Raw genomic sequence first — 26,136 nt, forward strand, 5'->3', positions numbered from 1 at the left:
AAGTATTCAAACTTGTATAAAAATACATATGTAGTTATAAAATACCATTCATTTACATGACATTTCCAGGTCTACAAATCACTTAATATCACTTCAAGGCCGTGGGAACTCTGGTTCTTCAAAGAAAGAAAAAAAGAGAAGTTAAAGGGTTGAATGAAGAAATACCTTGATTTTTAACTTATTTTAATGCTTGTTTAGTCTTATTTTAAATCGTCTTGAGGCCCCCTTGGAAGTTTGCTGAGGCTAAACTGGATTAAAGATCAAAATAACCACACTGAGTCATCTTTACAGTCAAGAACATCCTTTTATTCAATCAGTTAAAGGTGCTGCTCTTTCTTGTTTTTCTTATTATGGAAAAGAAATTGTAATCAACACATGCATTTCACCATGAGCTCTGGAAGGCGTGTGGACTGAGAAGGGCGCCGCTCGAGGAGTTCAAACCAGGACCGAAGCCGCCGAGGGCTCATGCTACTCTAAACGCATCGAATGCCCCGCTCAACACAAGAGTACAAAAGTAAAGTAAATATGAAAGAAAGAAAATGGACGGTCAGTACCAGGGAGGGACAATGAGAGCGCCAAACACGTGTCCGTCGCTATGGCTTTCACTTATTACAGTTATTAATAAATCGCAGCCAACGCGGACGCCGGCTTCACGGACTCGGGAAAGTGAAACAATTGCATATTTTGTTTGTGGGAGGAAGCAAGTTGTCGTTTAAGCCCACGTCGGCTTTTGCTGGTGAGTTTTCAAGTTAATTTTAGTCTTTTTTGTGGCGTGCGTCACTTTGGTCTAAAGGGTTTGGCTTGTAACGCTGGGCTTCGAAAATGTCTGTCGCTTTCCCTGGGCTGAAACCACTCCGTTTTTAAGGTGCTTTGTCTTGACAGGAACTTTTTTTTTTTTTTTAAATTAAATATCTGGTCACGTACAACCATTCAAAAGGTGCATCATCAATACAGATTCTCAATGCAATATCAATAACAAACAGATCATAGCAAATCAAAAGAATTTGGTAACAAAACAAAAAAAAAAGAGAAATAAATAGATCAAAACTTGCCTACTCTACCCCAGCGGTCGGCCTCTATCGTTTTCGCAGCTGAAACACCCTTCTGTCCGTGGGACGGCCCACCAGAGCTCACCGGCGTAACTTGTTCACGTACATTAACTGTTCAATGGAGAAGCTGAAGAGATCGGTATGAATACAACGTGAAGCGTACAGACAAGAATAACATGTGAGCTAACTGCATTCTGCTCAGACAACATTTTTTTCTTACTCTTTTTTTTATTATTTTAAAACCCCTCCGTTCAGAGAAAAGGGGCATGGGGAAGGGCGATGGTTTTGCAACTATAGACTACTCCAGTGTCCAAAAGAGGCAGAAGACAAGATTACAGAGGAAGGAAAAGCAAGACAGAAAGTCATTTTTTTTTTGTCATTTTTTACAGTTTTCTTAATTATTCAACAATAAAAAGAGGAACTAAGTCACACCGATATCCTTTAGTACTATATATACTGCTTTGAAGAAGTCGCGGAAGGAGAAATACAGAAGTTTGAAGGAGGGGACTTTTTTGTTTTGTTTTTTTTTATGTTTTTTTTTTTCTTTTTTTGAGATGGGCACTCAGGATTACAAGATGGTGTCTGTGAACAAAAGGCACTTTTTAGGGACAACCTTTATGATGCTCTGAGTCTAACACTAGATCACAAAACAAATATTCAGAGTCATTTACACGGAGGGCCAGTAGAGGGCGCTGCGAGTTCTGAGGGGGAGGGGTTCAATTTCAACTCGCTCATTCTGATTGGTCGCCGACTTTGTTTGGGAGTCTGTTTGGGTGAAGCTTGTTAAGAAATATTTTTTTTTTTCACCCCCAAATTAAAAGAAAATGATATGAATAAAGTATAAAAATTATAGGACCATTACAATGTTTTTCGAACTATTTATTTTTGACAAAAAATTTTTGGGAGTGAAATATGAAGAGATTCACCAGTTTATCAAAATATAAAAAACAACAAATTCCCATGTCTTCATATTCCTTAGTTTCTAGCTTACAACGGGCATTTTAGATTCAGTGTTAAAGCCTCTCCCCCCAAAAAGGGAAGATCTTGTCATACGAATTTGAAATTTTCTACATACAAAAAGCCAGCAAAGTTCTGGCGGGAAGTTTGTTAAGAACTACGGCTGTTCGGGCGACCCAAAGTATGGAAGTCCTAGAAAACTGGAATGCATAGCATGAAGTCAAAAACACCGGAAAATCCTGCATTTTAGCTTGTAAAACCTCTGAGGACGTCATCACTCAACATTCCTCGTTCGTTTGAGGGAAAAGGTTGGAGGAAAAATGCCTTTTGTCACAACCTTGACCACAATGAACCCCTCCCCCCTTTAGTAAATATAAAAAGGAAAAAAAGAGTAATGAACGTGTTTTTTTTTTCTTCCTAAAATTTGTCTTGATAACACTTATTTTTTGTCTTCTTATGTATAATAGAGATTGAACGTACTTTGATCCATAAAAAGCACCTGTTTTATTTAGTGATATATTCTGACGTGTCGCAAAAAAACTGCTTCAGCCCTCCTAAGTTTTGAGAACAAATCATTACAAATGAACAATAAAAAAGCAGAAAAAAAAGGAAAGATTACAAAACAAATTCCCAAAACTTACAAAGACCGTTTTTTTCTCTCTCTCTCTCTCTCTCGCTCTCTCTGCCCTGTAGTTTAGAGTCCCGGACAGCGTGGACTTTACTATAATAGAAGGATTTTCACCTCTACGCTTTCCTGTACACCCTAACAATGAGACAAACACAGTTTCTACCCAAGGCATTGCACATGGCTCAATCAACACACTTTATTTTGCAATAACAAATACTTCCTGTCCAAACACAAAAGAAATCAAAAGCCGTGCATTTTTTTTTTTTCCTACGCTAATCAATAACATTTTCCGAGGAAATCTGATTTCCGCCGGTTTATTTTTTCGCTCTAATTATTAAGTGCAGAACTGGGTTTTCGGGACTGAACGGATATCTGATTTATGATAACTCATGATCATACTTCAAAAAATAACTAGACTGCCACTGAGCTTATTAGGCAAATAAGAAAAAAAATGTATATATAAATATATATGGATATATCCTGTATATATAAAGATGTTTGTAACTAGTGAGCTGACGCTTGTTTTTTTCTTTTCTTCTTCTCATAAAAATTTCACGCTCCTCTATAGCTTATATGCAAGAAAATAACCTGAATTCATGTTTAACAAATTGCATAATGGGAATACAGAGGCACTTCCTTTGATTAGAAAAGAAAAGACCATTGCCATCACGATTCTCGTGTTAGTTTTCTACCAAAAGCGATGACACGGCCGCCGTCCGGCAACAATGCTTCCCTGCAGTGAGATACATGGTCAGGCAGTCCAGTTATTTTGTGAGGTTGTCGATTACAGCTGCGCCGAAAGCAAAACGTTTGTTTTATCAGCGGATGAAGATCGCCCTACTGTAATTCACCCTAAAGGCTTCCCTTTGTAGTCAACCTGCGGAGGACAGTGCGTGTATGCGTATACTTTTATGACAGCCTTGCCGAAACGTTACCAAAATTTTGCCTAATAAAAGCCGACCCCGAGCGGCCCACCTCCCTCTGAGCACGGCTATGATATGTCACACATTCTTTTGCTCCGCAGTGAGGTCGCGTGTTCTTGGAACACGGACTTCTGGGAGTGTAAACAGGTACGTAAACAAAACACAGAAGTGGGCGTGTCTCTAGGGCCGCCTTTATTAGTGCTAATGAATCGGGGACTTTTATTATGCCTCGCTTCGATTAAGAAATTCATTAAAATTACTAAATTTTTAACTTTTCTACTTCTAATTAGTTTTTTTTTTTTTTAAACAAACGATTTAAAACTTATATTTCAGACGTATGGCTTTAATTAAAAAACTGAGTTTGAAATAAAAGAATGCAATGATTATTGCAGATTTTTCTTAAAAGAAACAATTTTATAATTGTAGCTCGGTCACATGGCTGTAAAGGTGCGGTGACATTTACAATCGCTCTCCGAAATTTCACGGACGAAATATCGATTAATATAGACCCCGGCACATAAAATGCAGGGAAATAATAGTAGGCTAAATCATACGCACAATTTAGTGAATCGAGGGAACGAATTAGTAAATTATGCGCACGATTTAGCCTACTATTTTGCCTACTACTATATCCTGCATTTTATGTGTGGAGCTCCATAATTTAAAGAGGAATCTATGCAATTTCACGTGAGGGGGCGAAAAATCCCCCATTTTTAATTTTTAACAATCAATTTAATACTTATATTTCAGACATATGGCTTCAAATAAAAAAAGAATATGCATTTGAAATAATAAATGTAATGATTATATCTGACTTTAAAAATGATTTTATAATTGTAGCTCGTTCACATGGCCGTAAAGGTGTGGTCACCAGGGTTGCCAAGTCTGTGGAAATTGGGCTACTTTTAAACTGTTGATTTGAGTTGAATTTTGATATTTGGTAGGGATGCATGATTTATTGGTCACCATATCGGTATCGGCCATTATATGAACATTTGTAATGTTATCGTTATCGGCCCAATAAGAAAATGATGCCAATATATTAAAGCCCATAAATAATGGATTATTTCCTTCAGCTGAGACACTTTCAGGTGCGCACTGTTTGCTTGATATGACTGGAGTAAATACAGTACGTTTACACAAATTATGCAAATTATAATGATATTACAATGATATAATTTATCATCATTACAATTGTGTGTTTGGGACATGGCTATTAATGGTGAGACTTTAGCTTTTGTAATCAAATCTAAATCCATATTTTTATATAATTTTTGAGAGCCTATCGGCCAATATATCAGTTATCGGCTTTCAAATATAAAGAATTATCGGTTATCGGCATCAGCCAAAATTTTCATATCAGTGCATCCCTAATATTTGGGATATGGCCACTGGGCTACTTTTGGGCTATTTTTGATTGGCCATTGGGCTAGTTTTGTTACGAAGACCTGGCAACCCTGGCAGTCACATTTACAGTTGCTCTGCGAAATTTCATTTACAAAATACATTTATAAGGAATCCATGCAATTTTGGGCAAAAAATATATAAATATAGAGTTTACTTAAAAGTTTAAGTTTAAAACTTAAATGTCAGACGTGTCTTTAAGAAAAAAAAAAAAAAAAAAAAAAAGATTTTGTCCACTGTCTTGACCAGTAAATTTAGCACTTTGTACATATTCAATAGTGTAGCGATGCACAATGGACCTTTTCGCCCACGAAATTTAGCGAAAGTGACTGAGCCTTAAGTGTGTGCGATGATTGGCATTTTTCATCCTATAGGAGTACTAACTAAAATCTGGTGCTGTCTAGTTGGCACTAATGGCCTGAATTGGACGTTTGTTTCATTACAACGCTTCTGTTTGAGGCCTGAAAACGAGGACGTCTTCTGAGATGTGTCTCTGGGTAGCTGTAGTGTGTGGGGTTTGTTTTTCTCTGCAATAAAATGTGCAAATAATGTCCGCCGTCGATCCCATTTTCAATAGTGCACGTCAAACTAGTGTTCTTCGCATATTTGTAGTGCAATACTTCTGCTGTTCGTAATTAGTTTAGTAACTGACCGAAACAGAAAAAGAGACGTTTCTACTACATGCTAATTAGCTAAAAATGTAAAACGTCTTATAATGTGAAATGACTTTTATTTAGCGTCGCCTTGTATGCTGAACGTCAGCATGTTTAAGTGTTTTGAAAACTTTAATTAGTAAAAATCTTGCGTTTTAGTCGTGTCTGAATCCTCACCACTGAAACTGTTGATAATCCCAGCCATTGTACACTACACTCTTGTTTCTGTCTCTGCTCATCAGGTTCTTCCTCTATGTTGCCGTTGTTTTCGTGACGGTTCTTGCGAGATGCTGTAGGTGCGTGTCAGTCCGTCACCTCCTGCTGTGATCTGAACGTCTGTAACGGAGGTGGAGGAGCGGGCTTGAAGGGCGTCTGACGGTTGGCAAATACAGGGTCGAACGTTTCCCAATCTTATTCTGCTCACGTTTCTTAGGGTGCATCTCAGGTCGGAGGGGATTTTCAAACAGGATTATTATTTTCTTTTTTGTCATAAAACTTCCAAATTGTGTCAACAGGTTGCAGGCAGGACCTCGTCAAAGGAACCATGACTGAAAAACACACACACAAAAAAGAACTGTTAGTGTTTTAATGTTCAATCTGGAAATACATCAGCTCAGTGAGAATATTGTATTATTATAAAATAATCTGTGCAGAAAGAACTGGACTTATTTTCGATACAAAAAGTACCATTAAGGCCAATATTGTGCATATAGATTTTTACAGTTTCTAAGGATAAAAATGTTTTTCTATCTTATTTAAACCATACATTAGATTTTATAAACATTATATTGGAAAACCTTAATTTCCCAGTTAATTTTGCAGTCACCAGGGTTGCCAAGTCTGCAGGAAATGGGCTGCTTCTAAACTGTTGCCATGGGTTTATTTCCCATATGGGAGTGGCATATTTTGAGGTTTGATATTTGGGATATGACCATTACAGTACTTTTGGGCTATTTTGATTAGGACTAGTTTTGTTACGAAGACCTGGCAACCCTGGCGGTCACATTTACAGTTGCTTGGCAAAATTTCCCAGACAAAATACCATGGTTTATTAGGAATCCAAGCAATTCCATGTGAGGGCAAAAAAGTTTACTTTGAAAAATATATATATATATTTTTTAAAAGTAATTTTTAAAGCCTTAATTTAAATTAACATTTAAAAATAAACATAAAATAGGACTAAACTAACATTTCTCACATATCTGTTTTTGCTTATAATAACATTTACAGAACATAAACTTTTATTTTTAATACAAATAAGCACAATAAACATCACATAAACCTTTTATAGTTTGCTTACCATTTTGGTCACACTTTAGTTTAGGGTCCAATTCGTACTATTATCTAACTATAAACTATGACTTTTGTCTCAAACTCCTAATGACTGCTTAATAATAGTTAGTAAGGTAGTTGTTTGGAGCATTAAGGGATTTAGAATATGGTTATGAAGAATAAGGCATTAATATCTGCTTTTAATTGCCAGTGTCCTAGTAATATGCAAATAAACAATTAGTTAATAGTGACAATTGGACCCTAAACTGTTGCAATTTTTATTTTTTTTAAATAAATCATAAATAAGTACGTTTTAAATTTAAACTACTTTATTGCCACAAACAGTATACCTATTATAATTGAACCTACTGTAATAATTTCAATAAATAATTGTTTTAATTAAATGTATTTTATTTTTAAAAGTAATTTTAAAGTGACCAATATTTTTGTGTTACAATCAATATTCTTGATGCTTGGATTTAAAAGCATGGCATCATCATGAATATAATCTCGATTGTGTACAGACTGCTGTTTCTGACGACACCACTAGAGGTCAGGCTTGACTCTCACAGAGCGCTCAGTCTGACCTGCTCACCACATGGGCCTTCACGCCACAGTTTGACCTGAGCTAAACCAGCAAACCTCCCTTCTGTCAAGAGAGCTCTGACACATCTCTACATACCAACACATTGACTTTATTAACATCAACAGACGTTCTGTTAATGCATTTCAGGAGTTCAGCTCATAAAGTTCAAATATCCCACTGATAACGCTAACAGACAGACATTCTCACAAAGAGAAATATTTAGATAAAGTTTATACTGTGTTTCCCAGTAAAAATATCTCAAGTCTTATTAAAAATTTTAATTCAACTCTTTTAACCATTTTAGTGTTGTATAACTAAAGAATAAAATTACTTGGATTAGACCTAGACATTTTACTGTTAAGAATCGGATTATAGCTATTTACACAGGCTATAATTATATAAGTCATAAGGTAACAGATATATCACAGCACAGAACAACTATTTAAGATAAACTGAATAGGTACTATATCCTTCAGAGGAAGTTAAGTCCTTTATTACAGTGCTTAGTATTTTCATGAAAGTTTATGTCTTTTATATTTCATTATATAATATATAAGTAAATAGATAATATTCATAAATATTAATTATTTAGAATATATACAAATTATAAATGTCATATATTTACATAAAAAAAATTATATATATATATATATATATATATATATATTATACGTCAGATATAAGTTATTTTTTTAAATATAAAATGTGCCCAAATTACATATATTTAAAATATATTTATGACAATTACGTATAATATATAAATTATTTAAAATTATATATAAATTGATTGTTTTATATAAAATAAATATATATTATAACAGCACTAATATACTACTGTTCTCCACTCCACTCATGAGATAACTGTTTCTGCACAAGAGCTCTTGTCAGGATATGTACTGAGACACCCTTGAGCGTGTGACGTGTGACGGATGCGGCGCTCCATCAGTGTGGAGAGCAGGAGCTGCCGGTCCGGATTACAGCGAGAGCTCGGCTCAGCATTCCAATGAGCGTCGGATTCTTTCTCCTGATTGGTTTTTACAAAACTCTCTAGAAGTCAAATCCTGGAAACACTTTGGCTGAGAGGGTTTGGGAGGAGGGGCCGCGGGTAACTTTTGTTCTGGTTGACTCTTGCAGGTCACACAAACACCCCCGGCATGTCCCATCTATTCTCCCCCCGCCGCTCGCCCCGGGCTAAAGCCCAACAGCCACTCGGGCCAAGTAACTCTTCCCCTCTAAGCTGTACTCCTCCCTCTCGCAATCCCATCTTCCCCCCGTAATCCTTGGCAGTGACCAGCTATACCCCCCCACCCCACCTCTCAAGTTCAACTGCCTGTGACATCATGTCTCGTTGCTGTGGGCAACCAGACAGTTGGGACGTGACTTTTCAATTTAGGGGCCGTGCTTAAACTTTGCCTCTCTTTTCTCCGGTCCTGTCGCACTTTTTCGTAGTTCTTTCCTTGTTCCTGTGGATGGGAACTGTGAGAACTTCCCCGTAAGGAGCTGTACGGACACACAGTGGGCCCAAAAAGTATTCGAACACTTAAAAGGCACAGTTAAAAATGTTTGAATGGCACTACATGAGATGATCTGTCTGTATCTGTGCGTCTCAAGTGCTACAGGATCTTTTGTCTTCAATATAACACTTTTCTTTGTCTGGTGTTTTTAGTGGATGTATGAAGTCAGTTCACACAGTGAAGAAAATCACATTGACTGTGAACATCATACAAGTGTCATAAAAAGCTTTTGTCACCTAAACAAACATTAGTTCTTTTGATTTTTCATTGAAAACCCAACAAAGGTCTTTTTGTTGAATGTTTTGTTTGAAAGGTGTTCTTGAATGTTTCTTCAAAACACAAGCCATTTGCTTTGATATTCTGCTATTGACATTCAGACATTTTAAAGTTTAACTTCACTGTTCAAATATCCTTTAGGCCACTTGAAACTTTCAAGAAATATCTATTTGAAGTACTTTCTCACCACACATTTACTTAAATTAATAAATGGCTATTGTATCACTCCCTCTTGCTGTTAGCTTTTATCAATGTTTAGATTATAGTGAATTAAAATAAGAATATTACATTTATTATTTCACTATTTTAGTTTAGTTTACTGATTTATAAAGCATATTTAAAAACAACAAATGTTGTAATCAAAGTGCTGTACAAGAAATATAAAACAGAATAAAAAAAAAAAAAATGAAAAGACCAAGAGGACAAATGAAAATTTACACCCTCAAATAAAACAAAGAATACTAATAGGTCTTCAAGGAGGATTTAAACAGAAATAGAAAGGGAAAATCTAATATGACGTTGACTATTCCAAAGCCTAGGAGCGGACACCGAGAAGGCCCGGTCACCTTTCGTTTTAAAGGGTTAGTTCACCCAAAAATTTAATTTCTGTCATTTATTAGTCACCCTCATGTCGTTCCACACCCGTAAGACCTTCATTAATCTTCGGAACACAAATTAAGATATTTTTGATAAAATCTGATGGCTCAGTGAGTCCTGAATTCACAGCAATGCCATTTCCTCTCTCAAGATCTATAAAGGTACTATAAACACATTTAAATCAGTTCATGTGAGTACAGTGGTTCAATATTAATATTATAAAGCGATGAGAATATTTTTTGTGCACCAAAAAAAACAAAATAACAAATTTTCAATCAATATATATTGATGGGCCAATTTCAAAACACTGCTTTGGACTTTACGAACCGAATCAGTGACTCTGAAAGCCAAAGTCACGCGATTTCAGCAGTTTAGCCGTTTGATTCGATTCGTAAAGCTCCGAAGCAGTGTTTTGAAATCGGCCATCACTATATTGTTGAAAAGTCGTTATTTTGTTTTTTTCGGCGCACAAAAAATATTCTCGTTGCTTTAAATTATTCATATTGAACCACTGTACTCACATAAACTGATTTAATTATGTTTTCAGTACATTTATGGATCTTGAGAGAGGAAATGTCATTGCTCCCTATGGAGGCTCACGGAGCCATCAGATTTCAACTAAAATATCTTAATTTGTGTTCCAGGTCTTACAGGTTTGGAATGACATGAGGGTGAGTAATAAATTACATTATTTTTATTTTTGGGTGAACTAACCCTTTAAACGTTACCACTGATATACTGAGGAGCAAGTCCATTCAAAACTTTAAAAACAAAAAGCTACATTTTAAAATCAACACCGAAGTTAACCAGTAGCCAGTGAAGAGAGGCGAGCACTGGTGTAATGTGCTGATGTTTTCTTGTGTTCTAGACGTTTTCAGAGATATATTAAATAATATCCTGTGTCTTCCATTTTTAAGCCAAAAAAAAAAAAAAAAAAGTGCATCCATCCATCCATCATAACTATAATCCATATACGGCTCCAGGGGGTTAATAAAGGCCTTCTGAAGCAAAGCGATGGGTTTTTGTAAGAAAAAAAATCCATATTTAAAAATGTATAAACTAAAATAACTAGCTTCCGGCAGACGACCGTATGCATACTGCGCTTTAGACTTCTAATTCGTGACCGGTGTTTTGTTTTGCTCTATCCTCTGCCTCCTATCTATCCTCCTTCACTACCATTATAAAGCTTGGAGAAGAAAGGATATTTTTAAATATATCTCTGATAGTGTTCGTCTGAAAGAAGATAGTCATGTACACCTAGGATGACTTGACAGTCGCGTACATTAGAAGAGAGTGAACCAAGCTGATTGACAATGTCATAGGTCATAGCTGATGGGGCGAAGACGATCATTTCAGTTTTATCGTTGTTTTGCTGTAAGAAATTTTCTCACTGCCCCTTGCTTTTATATATATATATATATATATATATATATTATATATATATATATATATATATATGCTATTTTGTATACTAAAGTTATTTAACTCTGAGAGGACAAAAGGTAAGTGCTTCCTTTATCCTCTAAAATTTAGGAAAATGTGCAAAATCAGACAAAGCAAAGTCACTGCCAAGAAGTCACGGCAGAAGAGAAGAAAAAGAAGTCACCAGCAGAGGGTGATAGTGAGTTGAGAAACGAGTTAAAAAAGGGGGGAGAAAAAAAACTGAATTGAGGAAAGGTTAGGCAAAAACAGAGGGAAATTAATGGTCAAATCCAGAGAGGCCGACCAGCAGAGGGAGGAGGTGAGAGCGGGTGAGTTAGCGACTTCAGATGGTCACCATGTGTTGAGGAGCAGGGAGCCGGCCCGGGGCGGGTGTGGTTTACACATTAATGAGTAAAGTGTACTGGCTGATGGAGGAGGCGCAGTGTGGTGGCCGCACATTCGCAACGCTCAAATCAACTACACCGCGCCGATCAGCTTGAGTTATCGCAGGCCCGCTCCAGATGGGCCCGTCACCGCATAGCAGAGAGCATCATGGGAAAGGAGGAAAGACTGAAGGGGAGGAGCCGGCTAACATGCTAAGAAAAAGGAAACACTCAAACACAAGAAATGAGGTTTGTTTTGAGTACGACAGAGTTAACAATCACCTGCGTCTGCTGGGGTATGTTCAGAAAGTTGTTGTCCCGTGATCCGATGCTGACAAACCTGTTGGGAGCTGTGGAGCCTGGCGTGGAGTATGCTGAAAGAAGAGACAAAAAATATAAATAAAAAAAACAAGATTCAGCAAATCTGCCCATCAGAAAAGCACAACATTTAGCATTTCCATAAATCACCCTATACAATAACCAAAAACGTTTAGTCATTATGAGAGCAATCTGAACAAAAAAGCTTAGTTTGATCAATATGAAAAGATCAGCAGATGCTTTGTGCGAATTTCATGAAATATATAGTGAAAACCGAAACTTTCCTGTACTGAATAAACTGCAAGAATTTATCATCAAAGATATGCTATGTTTGGTTGTTCTTGGTTCACACAATTGAAGCTAAATAGATTTTTTAATTCTGCAGGTTTGAAGTCATTATCAAATTTAGGGCAGTTTGGGGTTTCAGATTTATTTGATGGACTCCATAGTCTAACTGTTCATCAAATATGGAGATCTAAAACAAGAAACAAAATCAAACACAAAGAGCCGTATTTGTTCTACAGTTTGCACTTTCATTAGCAAACAATCAAAAAGATAAGAAATGCTGCTTTATTCATCCTAAAAAAATTTTATTATTGCAATTAGATAACATTTGTTTAATGAGAGGCATTATATAATGCACAATGTTTTGGAGGTTACATGTTGAGATAAGCACTAAATTACTAGAATTTACCTTGCTAGAAGAATTATTTTTAATCAGTGCAACTACAAACTTTGCCACAAGAGGCCATGTGCATTTTTCAATTACTACCCTTAACAATCAACGTTAACCGTGGTAAACTCATTGCAATGCATGACCACTATTTCCTTAATGCTTTAACATGCGTAAATAATCATTTTATATATTTGTAAGCAGGTGTGGTAAGCAACATATAAACACATAAAAAGACAACAGACACAAACAACATAAAAAAAACAACAGAACAAAAAAATGAAAGGAAGGAAAAATAAGAAACATGAAAGAAAAGAGGAAAAGAAATGCAAGTGCTCCGTCCAGTGCCCCGTCTGTGGTGAGTGAACTTTTTTTTTTTTTTTGTCTGATTATCCACCCCGATATGCCACCTCCTTTCTGAACGGCCTAAATTTGGTTTGTGTACGGGACGAACTGAACTTTAGACCAGCACTGGAGCTCAACTATCACATTTCCACAAGCCAAAAGCTAACCAGCAATGTGAATGTAACCAAAACAAACTCAAATCAAACCAAAGTAAAATTACAAAGCATGGGTTCCCTGTGTCTCACAATCGACTCAAACTGGATGATGTTTTTTGAGTGTAAAGGCTCTTCAACACACTTTGACCAGCACAAACCAACCTGGACCAAAATGAAAGTTCAAGATGGTCTAAGCTGGTCTTTTTAGTCGGGTTGATACACACTCTTGTTGTTTTGATTTTCACGGCAGCACTGTCCAATAATCAAAGGCTGCATTACAAAAGTCAGCGACAACTGGTTGAACTAAAATACATTTTTAAAAAAACATAATTTAGAGTCCACTTTAACTGCCCTAAATTTGCACCCTTCAATACGGAGACCCTAAGGGGACATTGGATGTGGAAAATATGAGATACGAGGAAAAACTATATTTGAGTGCTTTTGAGTTCTCTAGTAAAAGAATTGCATTTCCCCCAAGAAACTTTGCATTGGCTCGTAAAAGCGCTGAAATATAGTTTTTCCTCCCACTTCATATTATTTCCATCACAAAAGGGAGCGAATGCAAAGAGTCTCAGGAGGACACTAGAGTGTTGTGAGAGAACACAAAAGGTTTTGTAAGTGAACACAAAGATTCTCAGAAGAACTCAAAAGTTTTGCAAGAGAACACAAAGGTTTCACAAACATTCGCAAAGTTTCCCAGGGGAACGCAAACATTTTGCAAGAGAACGCAAAGTTTCTCGGGGTAGAGTTTTGAGATCGAATGCAAAGTTTCTGAGGGAACACAAAAGTTTTGTGAGAAAACACAAATGTTTCACAAACATTTGCAAAGTTTTTTCAAGGAATGTAAACATTTTGCGAGAGAACGCAAAATTTCTCGGGGGAGAGTTTTGAGATTGAATGCAAAGTTTCTCGGGGAACACAAAAGTTTTGTGAGAACACAAATGTTTCACAAACATTTGCAAAGTTTCCCAGGGGAACGCAAAGTTTCTTGGGGGAGAGTTTTGAGATCGAATGCAAAGTTTCTGAGGGAACACAAAAGTTTTGTGAGAGAACACAAATGTTTCACAAACATTTGCAAAGTTTCCCAGGGGAACGTAAACATTTTGCGAGAGAACGCAAAGTTTCTCGGGGAGAGTTTTGAGATCGAATGCAAAGTTTCTGAGGGAACACAAAAGTTTTGCAAGAGAACACAAAGGTTTCACAAACATTTGCAAAGTTTCCCAGGGGAACGCAAACATTTTGCAAGAGAACGCAAAGTTTCTCGGGGTAGAGTTTTGAGATCGAATGCAAAGTTTCTGAGGGAACATAAAAGTTTTGTGAGAAAACACAAATGTTTCACAAACATTTGCTAAGTTTTTTCAAGGAATGTAAACATTTTGCGAGAGAACGCAAAGTTTCTCGGGGGAGAGTTTTGAGATTGAATGCAAAGTTTCTCGGGGAACACAAAAGTTTTGTGAGAGAACACAAATGTTTCACAAACATTTGCAAAGTTTCCCAGGGGAACGTAAAAATTTTGCGAGAGAACGCAAAGTTTCTCGGGGGAGAGTTTTGAGATTGAATGCAAAGTTTCTGAGGGAACACAAAAGTTTTGCGAGAGAACACAAAGGTTTCACAAACATTTGCAAAGTTTCCCAGGGGAACGCAAAGTTTCTTGGGGGAGAGTTTTGAGATCGAATGCAAAGTTTCTGAGGGAACACAAAAGTTTTGTGAGAGAACACAAATGTTTCACAAACATTTGCAAAGTTTCCCAGGGGAACGTAAACATTTTGTGAGAGAACGCAAAGTTTCTCGGGGGAGAGTTTTGAGATTGAATGCAAAGTTTCTGAGGGAACACAAAAGTTTTGCGAGAGAACACAAAGGTTTCACAAACATTTGCAAAGTTTCCCAGGGGAACGCAAAGTTTCTTGGGGGAGAGTTTTGAGATCGAATGCAAAGTTTCTGAGGGAACACAAAAGTTTTGTGAGAGAACACAAATGTTTCACAAACATTTGCAAAGTTTCCCAGGGGAACGTAAACATTTTGCGAGAGAACGCAAAGTTTCTCGGGGGAGAGTTTTGAGATCGAATGCAAAGTTTTTGAGGGAACAAAAGTTTTGCGAGAGAACACAAAGGTTTCACAAACATTTGCAAAGTTTCCCAGGGGAACGCAAAGTTTCTTGGGGGAGAGTTTTGAGATCGAATGCAAAGTTTCTGAGGGAACACAAAAGTTTTGTGAGAGAACACAAAAGTTTCACAAACATTTGCAAAGTTTCCCAGGGGAACGTAAACATTTTGCGAGAGAACACAAAGTTTCTCGGGGGAGAGTTTTGAGATCGAATGCAAAGTTTCTGAGGGAACACAAACGTTTTGTGAGAGAACAAAAGTTTTCAAAGCAAATGCAAAGTTTCCCAGGGGAACACAAACATTTTGCGAGAGAATGCAGTTTCTCAGGGGAGAGTTTGAGATTGAGCGCAAAGTTTCTCGGGGAACACAAAAGTTTTGCGAGAAAACACAAAAGTTTCACAAACATTTGCAAAGTTACCCAGGGGAACGTAAACATTTTGAAAGAAACGCAAAGTTTCTCGGGGTAGAGTTTTGAGATTGAATGCAAAGTTTCTCGGGGAACACAAAAGTTTTGTGAGAAAACACAAAGGTTTCATAAACATTTGCAAAGTTTTCTCAAGGAACGTAAAAATTTGTGAAAGAACAGAATGAGTTCTCAGGGTAACTTAAAAGTTTTGTGAGAGAACACAAAGGTTTCACAAACATTTGCAAAGTTTCTCGGGGAACTCACATTTTGAGAGAGAATGGAAAGAGTTCTCTGGGTAACTTAAAAGTTTCACGAGAGAACGAAAGAGAGTTTTGAGATCGAACGCAAAGTTTCTTGGGGAATGCAAATGTTTTGCGAGAGAATGCAAAGAGTTCTCAGAGTAACAAAAATTTTCTAAGCGAAAGTTTCTCATTTTGCGAGAAAATGAAGTTTCTTTGGGGAGAATTCTCCAATCGAATGCGGGAGAATGCAGTTTTTTCGGGAGCGAGTTTTGTGATCGAACACAAAGTTTCTCAGGAAAACACAAAAGTTTTGTGAGAGAACATGAAGCCGTTGAAATATATTTTTCCTCCCAACTCATTTTTCAACTCATGTCCCTATATGGGCTCCGTACTTTAGTGACATTTTGAAACCACTAAAATTGATGCCTGAAAATTTGTATGCATTAAAAAAAAAGACCTGCACGAAAGTTGCATTGGTTTCATTCAGATTGAAAAAAAAAAGTAAAATAAAAGTAGTAAGGACTAGTTCTGACCCAACAGTTAGTGCTGCCACGATAATTACGAATAATGGGCAGATGTTAACTCAAGGAACACAAACTAGATGGGAAAATTCGACCCAGCTGTGGCTAGACGACTGGCTTTCTCCCAGTCTTCGAGGGGTTTGGTGGAATGGGGGGTCGGGTCACTTACACGGAGATGTGGGTGAGGTGAGTCCACCATCGGGGGGCGTGCTGCTGGGTTTAGAGTCTGGCATTGGGAGGGGCACTGGACGCGCCACAGGGGGGGGTGGAGGCAGCAAGAAGGAGCCCGGCATTTTGCTCTGGCCGCTCCCGTTCGGCTGCAGACGACACAAACAGGGTGAGGAGTACGGACACGCCCGACACCCCACAAATGGAAAAAACAACGCAGACTCGCTCAAAAAAAAAAAAAAAGAAAGGGAAAAAAAGTAATGGCGGGTGGCTGGTAGTGGAGAGAGTTGAGAGGGAAACAACCAAAAGGATGGTGAATGTCTGTTTGCTTTTGTTTATGAAAGAGTGTGTTTGTGTGCATGTTTGTGTGTCAACTTCACCACAGGCACAGACAGGAGCAGTGGAGGAGCTGGAAAAAACAAAAATGGGGGACTTTAGGCAGAAGGTGAGGAAGAAGTAGAAATGGACGCACGAATGGTGAGGTGTGCTTTGGTCCATGGAATGATGCCAAATCAAAATCAGGGTGCGAACAAAAACAAACCAAAAGCCACGTTTCACAACGCTGAAAAATGGCAGAAGCAGAACTGAGGAGGGAAGGCGCTACGCTGAAATGCGCTGAGGTCGTCAGCTGTTGCGCAGATGGGTTTTATCGTGGAAGTGGACAGAGAAGGAGAGATTAACTCAAGATCGTCTAGACAAGCACAAGATACATAACAGCGACCGATTAGTCGGCCTCAAAGACAAGGAACGCACACATTTGTTTCCATCGGAATAGACAGTATGCAGTTACTGTTAGCTTTATTATAGTTATCTTTACAGTGCATATAAAAATGTGAATTAAACATAAGTGTGTGTGTGTATATAATAAAAAAAAAGTACTTAAATTATATTCATTTGTGCATTATTTAAGTTTTGGAACAGCAAACTTCAATCTTAGCTGGTCTGTTAATTGCGACGGATGTCTTCACAAGCTCAGTTTAACCAACTTTACTTTAAATGCTTGAGAATGTTAGTTCCACAGAGAAACAAAAAATACATTTAATTTCCATTTATTTGCATATTTGTGGCACATATTTTTGCTTGCTTGAAGCAAGCATGTTTGCTTAATATGACAACTAAGTTCTGTTTCATTAACATTTGGTTTGGAAGGAAGATTTAAAAAAAAAAAAATCATGTCTTATATTTAAACAATGGCATACTGCACAGTATATACACTATATTTTCAACAAACAGTATGTGAAACAGTAAGCAATGATAGATGTTTTATACAGTGGATTGTGACAACGGCTGTGTTCTAGGGGTGTAACGGTACACAAACATGACAGTTCAGTACATACCTCGGTATTAGTTCGGTATTGAACTAATTATAAAATTATTTTTCAATTATTTTTCTATTCCAATTCATTTTTGAAATATAATCATTTACATAGTTACTGTCATAACTTGTTTTCATGACAAATTTATTTAAACGTATATTAAATAATTTAATATAGATAATTTAATAAAGACATTACTAACAAGTAAATATATACACTACCAGTCAAAAGTTAGGAAACATTACTATTTTTTATGTATTATTTCATAATAAATACAATGTATTATTTCATAATAAATACAAATAAAAATATAATATTGTGAAATATTATTACAGTTTAAAATTATGGTTTTCTATTTTAATATACTTTAAAATATAATTTATTCCTGTGATCAAGCATTTATTCAAAATATAAATCTTTTCTAACAATATAAATCTTTACTATCACTTTACTATCACTAATTTAACACATCTGTGCTGAATAAAAGTATTAATTTCTTTCAAAAAAAAGAAAGAAAAAAAATTACTGACCCCAAACTTTTGAACGGTAGTGTATATTGTTATAAAAGATTTTATTTTAAATAAATGCTTATATTTTTAACTTTTTATTCATCAAAGAATCCTGAAAAAGTATCACAGGTTATAAAATAATATTAAGCAAAAACTGTTTCCAACATTGGTAATAAATCATCATATTAGAATGATTTCTGAAGGATCATGTGACACTGAAGACTGGAGTGATGATGCTGTTTTTAAAATAAATTAATACAATAAAAATAAATGTCTTTTTAACTATTTATTCATCAATGAATCCTGAAATAAGTAAAATATTAAGCAACACAACCGTTTTCAACATTGATAACTGAGTATCAAATCCTCATATTAGAATGATTTCTGAAGGATCATGTGACACTGAAGACTGGAGTAATGATGCTGAAAATTCAGCTTTGATCACAGAAATAAATTATATTTTAAAGTATATTAAAATAGAAAACCATCATTTTAAATTGTAATAATATTTCACAGTATTATTGTTTTTTTCTGTATTTATTATGAAATAAATGCAGCCTTAATAAGCATAAGAGACTTTGTTCAAAAACATTAAAAATAGTAATGTTTCCTAACTTTTGACTGGTAGTGTATAGTGCATATATTTAGTGAAATGCATAATTTCTCTAGTGAACTAACATGCTGTGGACACTAAATGACTTGCCTGAGGTAAATGTAATGCTACGTGAGATATTATTCTCAAGCTGTTTTATCTTTCCGCAGTTAAAACACTGGTTGAGAAATTCCACGTAAACATATCTATGCATAGATCGTCTGTTCTTCTTCTTCTGTGCTTTTTCCTGTTGTGGCTGTTAGCAAACGGTGTTGCATTACCACCCCCTCTGATTGTATTCATCTTCTGATTGTATGAACCGAACTGTGACGTCTGGACTGCGATGGTTCAGGAAGAAAACATCGTTAAAGTACCATTAAAAAGTACCGTTAAACCCCTACTGTGATCAAAATGGAATACTACTGTAAAGCTTCCTAGAAGATCAAGTTGAACAGATTGCATTGTGGGATAGAGTATTCCATGCAGTCTTCTCCACTGCATGACTGTGTATTTTATGCTAACAGAAAATCTGCATACGGTTCAGAGTCATATGATACTGTAGGATCAGTCTGTGTTTAGTCAGAGAACAGCTGCATAAAACGTCCTGTATGAGGTCACTTCCTCTTACCTGACCGCTAGCCTGTCCTGATCCGTCGGCACACACGAACTGCACAAACTCCTTGAGCGGGTCCTGTCCCGGGTGGTGATGGTATCGGATGGTGGGATGGGTGAAATACGGGCTGGACTGCTGGATGATGGATGGCGAGGGGAAGTGCAGGGAGGAAGCTGAGGCACGGGGACTTCCTGCTGACAGACAGACACACACACAAAGAGAGAGGTTAGTGACGGATACTATACTAGTACAGTAGTATATTAATAATGAGTCCAAGCAAGACTGACACACAAGGAAACAACAGATGACATGAGATGGAAGTGATGGAAAGCAGTTCAGGAAAAATGGTGTGTGTGTTTGTGTGTGTGTGTTTAACTATAATTAGGGACAAAACTGTTCCCAGAACAGAGCTACATTGGACAAAACCTCCCTTTGGATCCCAGGGGATAATGTACACTGTAAAAAAAAAAATGTTGGTTTAACTAAAAAAAAATAAGTTACCTGGTTGCCTTAAAATTTTGAGTTCATTTAAATAAAAAATTTGAGTTACTTCAATGAAGGTAATTGGTTTAATCAACAGAAACTAAATATTATGTTATCTGAACCACATTAATTAAGTTGATTTAACAAAAGAAAAAATGTGATAAATCATGAAAATAATTTTTTACAGTGTAGAAGTAAACGTGTAAAAATCACATTGAATTGATCACACTGAATTAAACACTGTGTTGCTAATTAATATTCAAGTGGTTCTATTTCTTTCTCACACTCTATTTTAACCTCTCACACAAACTAAAAATTATAATGCAGACACACAAACACGCTATCAGAGTGAAAAGCCTCTTAATTGCCTTTATTTTAACACAATATTTCGTCATAGATGATTTATCAATTTTTAAAATAAATTGCCAGAAGAGCCCCCAAACTATCCATCTTTCGGCCAAAACGTGTAAGAGAGATTGTGTTTGTTTTCAATGTATTTTGTACAGTTTGCTTCAATACGGCGCACTGTGAAACATCGCTTCCAGATTTTTAGATGACTTCCTTCTTCATTAATTGAACAGTAGGAAATGTTTTGAAGGCACATAAACGAATAAAAGATATTGATACAAGGATCTAAAGTATGTTGCACGGGAAAAAGAAATGCAATATATTGACATATATTTTTGTATCAGCACAACCCTAATCGCTCTTAATAAGTCATGACACGCTCTCATCTGCATAAAGAGTAACACTGTGCTCATGTCCCGACTGGCGAGTGGAGGGGTGAGGGGTCTTGTCTCCTCCAGCCAAGTGGGGCCCCCAGCTGCCCGGGACAGTCTGCCAACTTCCAGAGCCTCCCTCTAACCCAGACGCAGGCGCCTCGCTCCCAGGCAAAGCCCTGCTTTTCACCCTCTCTTCCGTGCAGACTGGTATTCCCTCCTCTTCCACCATTTCTTTCGCTCTTTCATCATCCACCCTTTAATCCCATTAGGGAATGGGATGGAGCCAAGGCTTCAAGGAGGAGGCAAATGGCACCACAAACTACCGCCACCAAACACCCCCTCCCACATGGAGTGAGTACACAACAGCAGCTCTAAACACAACCGCGCTACACAAAACAACACATGGCCACACAACAAGAGGGCATCGCTAGCATAAGGCCACATCCAATGTATACAACACTACATAAAAAACAACTGAAACACAAACAAACACAAAGAGAGAGGACCATCTATCCATCTATCTATCTAATCGTTCTGTCTATCTATCTATCTATCTATCTATCTATCTATCTATCTATCTATCTATCTATCTATCTATCTATCTATATATTATTTATGATTATTATCTATCTATCTATCTATCTATCTATCTATCTATCTGTCTGTCTGTCTGTCTGTCTGTCTATCTATCTATCTATCTATCTATCTTATCATTCTGTCTGTCTGTCTATCTATCTATCTGTCTGTCTGTCTATCTATCTATCTATTCGTCTATCTGTCTGTCTGTCTATCTATCTATCTATCTATATATTATTTATGATTATCTATCTATCTATCTATCTATCTATCTATCTATCTATCTATCTATCTATCTATCTATCTATCTATCTATCTGTCTGTCTGTCTGTCTGTCTGTCTGTCTGTCTATCTATCTATCTATCTATCTATCTTATCATTCTGTCTGTCTGTCTATCTATCTATCTGTCTGTCTGTCTATCTATCTATCTATTCGTCTATCTGTCTGTCTGTCTGTCTATCTATCTATCTATCTATCTATCTATCTATCTATCTATCTATCTATCTATCTATCTATCTATCTTTCTTTCTTTCTGTCTGTCTGTCTGTCTGTCTGTCTGTCTGTCTGTCTGTCTGTCTGTCTGTCTGTCTGTCTATCTATCTATCTATCTATCTATTTTATCATTCTGTCTGTCTGTCTATCTATCTATCTATCTATCTATCTATCTATCTATCTATCTATCTATCTATCTGTCTGTCTGTCTGTCTATCTATCTATCTATCTATCTATTCGTCTATCTGTCTGTCTATCTATCTATCTATCTTATCTTTCTGTCTGTCTATCTGTCTATCTATCTATCTATCTATCTATCTATCTATCTATCTATCTATCTATCTATCTATCTATCTATCTGTCTGTCTGTCTGTCTTTCTACATCTCTATCTATCCATCCATCCATCCATCCATCCATCCATACGTCTATTTCTTTCCATCCATCCATCCATCCATCCATCCATCCATCCATCCATCCATCCATCCATCCATCCATCCATCCATCCATCCATCCATCCATCCATCCATCCATATCTCCATCCATTCACCTATCTATCTCTCAGTCTGTCTTTTTATCTGTCTTTCTATATCTCCATCCATCCATCCATGTCTGTCTGTCTGTCTAATTTTGGCCCATTTACAATTTTTTCCTTCTCTTCCGTCATGTTTAATCGATTATAGATGACAAAATACTTCAGAACATCTTTGAAAGTTCAGTTTTCCAATCCTGTGAGTCTTGTACAGCATTTAAATTTGTACAGGTTGCATACGTACTTTGATCATTGCTGTACAGCATTTAAATAATATCTTACAAGCTCTCGTGCATCTAGCGGGAATGAATGAAGTCGGAAAATGGAGAGACCAATCACCAACCAATCACATTGACGGACAGACAGACAAAAAAAAAAAAAAAAAGAAGACAAATCAGCCTCGGTACAGAGGAGAAAAAGGGTGGGGGTGGGGGGGGACGAATGGCGAACGCCTTCACCCGACCCGACCGTGGTGTAAACATGACCTCGCCTCTCCCCGAACTTCACCACATCCAACCCCACCGGGGGGCGTGAGGGAGCAGGACAGGAAGGGGAAGGATGTGGGAGGTGGGGTGGGGGGGCTCTGAACTCTCACCTGGTCTTACACCTGCCAGCATGGGCAGCGGGTGATGGGTGAACGGCATGCGTGCAGACCTCGTATGGCCGGACAGAGCGCTGAAATCGAATTTCCCCGACTTCTTAAGAGAACCAGGCGACGAGAGTCCTGGTAAAAATGGGATCAACAAAATGGCAGAACAGAGATGTGGATTTAATTAAACAGGGTTTAGCTTCTTGACCTTCATCTAAAAAAAAAAATCTTATCCATCTCAGCTTCTAAAATGCTACAAATTTTCTGATAAGAATACTATCAAATGTCTTTTCATCTACAGATAACACACTGCTAGGGCTTTTTTTTTGTTTGCTGTGAAGTATAGAGAAGCCAGTCACACTGCAAAAAAGAAAAAAATTATTCTTCAATATTTCTGTCTCGTTTTCCAGTGAAAACTTATTTACAAAGAAAATTATTTGCCAATGAGGTAAGAAAAATAAACTTAAATAAAAGGAAAATAAATTATTTTTTCTTACCACACAGTCAAATTCCTTAAGAATGTTAAAAATATATTTTAAGTATAAATTTCATTAAATTTAAATAGCACTTTTTTGAAAACAAGACTTAACATGCAATATCGATTCAAGTAAATGCAGCTTTTTAAAGCATGTTTAGATAATTATACTTGAAAACGAGATGAAATAATGCTTGCTTTTTTGGGGGGGGGTTTTTTGGCAGTGCGGACAGGTCCAAGGTGCGAGCTTTGCTTTGAAGCAGTAGAGTGCAGGAAAGAGTGGGATAGGGTCGGGACAGGGCCGGGGAGGGTCTCTATGCAGCTGTAAGTGGGAAAATAGATGCCACAACAGCAGATCCCATCATAACTCATGTCAGTCTGTCTGTCTCTTTCAATCACCGAATCTCAAAGGAAAGAGTATAGCATCAAAACATCAATGTCAATATTTTGCCACCATTTCTCACAGCTTTTAAAGTGACATCAATTTCCAAAGATAATAAAAGAAAAGGGGGAAAAAAGATCTACAAATTATTAGGCAAATATGGGCAAATCATCATATCAGAATGATTTGTGAAGGATCATGTGACACTGAAGACTGGAGTAATGATGCTGAAAATTCAGATTTGATCACAGGAATAAAGTACATTTTAACATCTATTACATTATAATATAAAATTGTAATAATATTTTGCAATATTATTGTTTTTACTGTATTTTTAAAGTACTATTTCAGCCACTCTGCGTACTTGATATCAGCACTGGCCTTTAAAATAACCCTTCAGGTCCACCACTTATCTAAAGTCCAAAAGCATGGAAAAATGTACAGAATGTCTTCAAATCCACAACATAATAGTTTTGCCGTTAGTTAAGAGGTAAAAATAAATAAATTAATAAAATAAAAAAAATTCAATTTAGAAAAAATGGGTTGATCTTCACCGCTTTAACAGGTTTCTACTGGTCAGGAAAGTTACGATTATTTGTCAGTTTAAGGATATCCAGCCAAAAAGAAAACAATAGAAAACTCACTGAACATCACAGAGTAAGCACATTTACTTTAATAACTTGTCTGGTTTATGTGTATCTGTGTTCAGAATGCCAATATACCCGAGCAGCTGCATTAGTAAGGCCAAAGAACAGAACGACACGCTTTCACAAACCCAATGCAAATGAGTAAATAAACGTGAATACAAACTGTTTACAGACTCTGACATAAAAACACCCTAAACGTCACCTGGGGAACCAAATCAGAGGCTTTGACTTGACTTTTCAGCGCTGAGGGAAAAAGTAAAACACAAGCGGTTCTGTTCCAGTGGCAGGTCTGAACGCTCATGCCAAAAAAGAGGAGGACAGGCGGGAAGCGTGATGTGAGAATGATGAGGGAAATGAAAGGAGAAAGTATGTGATGGTTTGGTCTTCTCGTATATAACGCTGCATTAATGTGTCATCCCGATCCTATAAATGTCAAACCCAGGCCGCAGGGCTTCTAGCTTGAGCTGTCCTGAGTCTGGCATAAACACGAGGGCTGAAAATACGCTGGGCTCACCCAGTGACCCAGAAACATGGCCAAACATGTCAGGACTGGGGAAGGAGAGGAAAAGGAGTTTACCATCAAATCCTCTGGCTGGTTTTGAGGGAAACAATTATTATAAGTGGTGATTTAAATACCCCAATTTAAGACGTTAAAGAGCCTTGAGAGGAAGCCACAAATCTGCTAATTATGCTAATGCCACGTTTGAATGTACACCTGCCTCCTTGAAATATTAAAAACAAAAAAAAGTTACTTTTAAAAAATCTCAGACAACCAAATTACATTTTATCAGTGTATTGTCAGAGCTATTATCAAAACTACCTATAAACAAATGAATTGTAAATTTTATATAAATGAAAAAAAAAAAAAATGTGGTACAGAATTTCCTTGTTTGCTTTAAATGAAAAGGACTGTCAAATTTCACAGGTGCTGTTAAAAGCAACATCATCTGCTGAGAAAATTTGTGTTGCACAATCTAACAAAGTGTGATATTTACACAAGATCACTCACAAACACTCACACAACCACAAGACAAATCATTATTATGCTGTCTATCTTAAGTTATTGTGAAAGAGCTAAACGACGAATAAGTAACTGTGTATGGCAACCAACAAACAAATATACATATATAAAAATATATATAAAAATCCATATTAATGCTATTATAAATAAAGATAAACTGTCAAAAGCATTCATTTCTAATCCACAATGCAAATTATAGTGTAAGATATTAATAGAATAAGATAAGTGAGGTTGCATCAATATCTAAACAAGCATCGCTGCAAAGTGCTAAAACCTTCATAGTTACAACTGAAAGTCTCTATGATTTTATTTTTCCTGCATTCATGCACATTAGTGTGTGTGTGTGTGTGTGTGTGTGTGTGTGTGTGTGTGTGTGTGTGTGTGTGTGTGTGTGTGTGTGTGTGTGTGTGTGTGTGTGTGTGTGTGTGTGTGTGTGGTAAAATCATGGGTTATGTGTTATTGCTCTGTGTAGTGCCAGCCTCGACACTCAGGCAGACTGGCAGCCAATCAAACACTCCCGTGACCTTCCAGTCTCGCCACGCTAACAAGCTGGCCGCCAAAAACAAACCTTGACCTGTCAAAAACGCCTCCTCA

The 26,136-nt window shown here is 36.9% G+C and overlaps 1 protein-coding gene across 11 annotated transcripts in view; it reads right to left on the reverse strand.

The window, feature by feature from the left end:
* Positions 1 to 2,814: 2,814 nt before the first annotated feature.
* The window catches only part of nfixb (nuclear factor I/Xb), a 195,542-nt gene continuing 172,220 nt past the window's right edge, over positions 2,815 to 26,136 (reverse strand). For 3 of the 11 annotated variants that reach the window (XM_067381315.1, XM_067381318.1, XM_067381319.1), the window contains 5 exons: positions 23,024 to 23,152; positions 19,640 to 19,818; positions 16,596 to 16,743; positions 11,947 to 12,038; positions 2,815 to 6,162 (listed from right to left, as the gene is read on the reverse strand). In XM_067381315.1, coding sequence (XP_067237416.1) covers positions 6,148 to 6,162; positions 11,947 to 12,038; positions 16,596 to 16,743; positions 19,640 to 19,818; positions 23,024 to 23,152 — 563 coding nt within the window. In that variant the 3' untranslated portion in view covers positions 2,815 to 6,147. The remainder of the gene's footprint in view (positions 6,163 to 11,946; positions 12,039 to 16,595; positions 16,744 to 19,639; positions 19,819 to 23,023; positions 23,153 to 26,136) is intronic. The other 8 variants (XM_067381327.1, XM_067381317.1, XM_067381324.1 and 5 more) reach the window with 6 other exon arrangements.

This window comes from Chanodichthys erythropterus, chromosome 3 (genome assembly GCF_024489055.1).
Source record: "Chanodichthys erythropterus isolate Z2021 chromosome 3, ASM2448905v1, whole genome shotgun sequence".
Classification (NCBI taxonomy): domain Eukaryota; kingdom Metazoa; phylum Chordata; class Actinopteri; order Cypriniformes; family Xenocyprididae; genus Chanodichthys; species Chanodichthys erythropterus.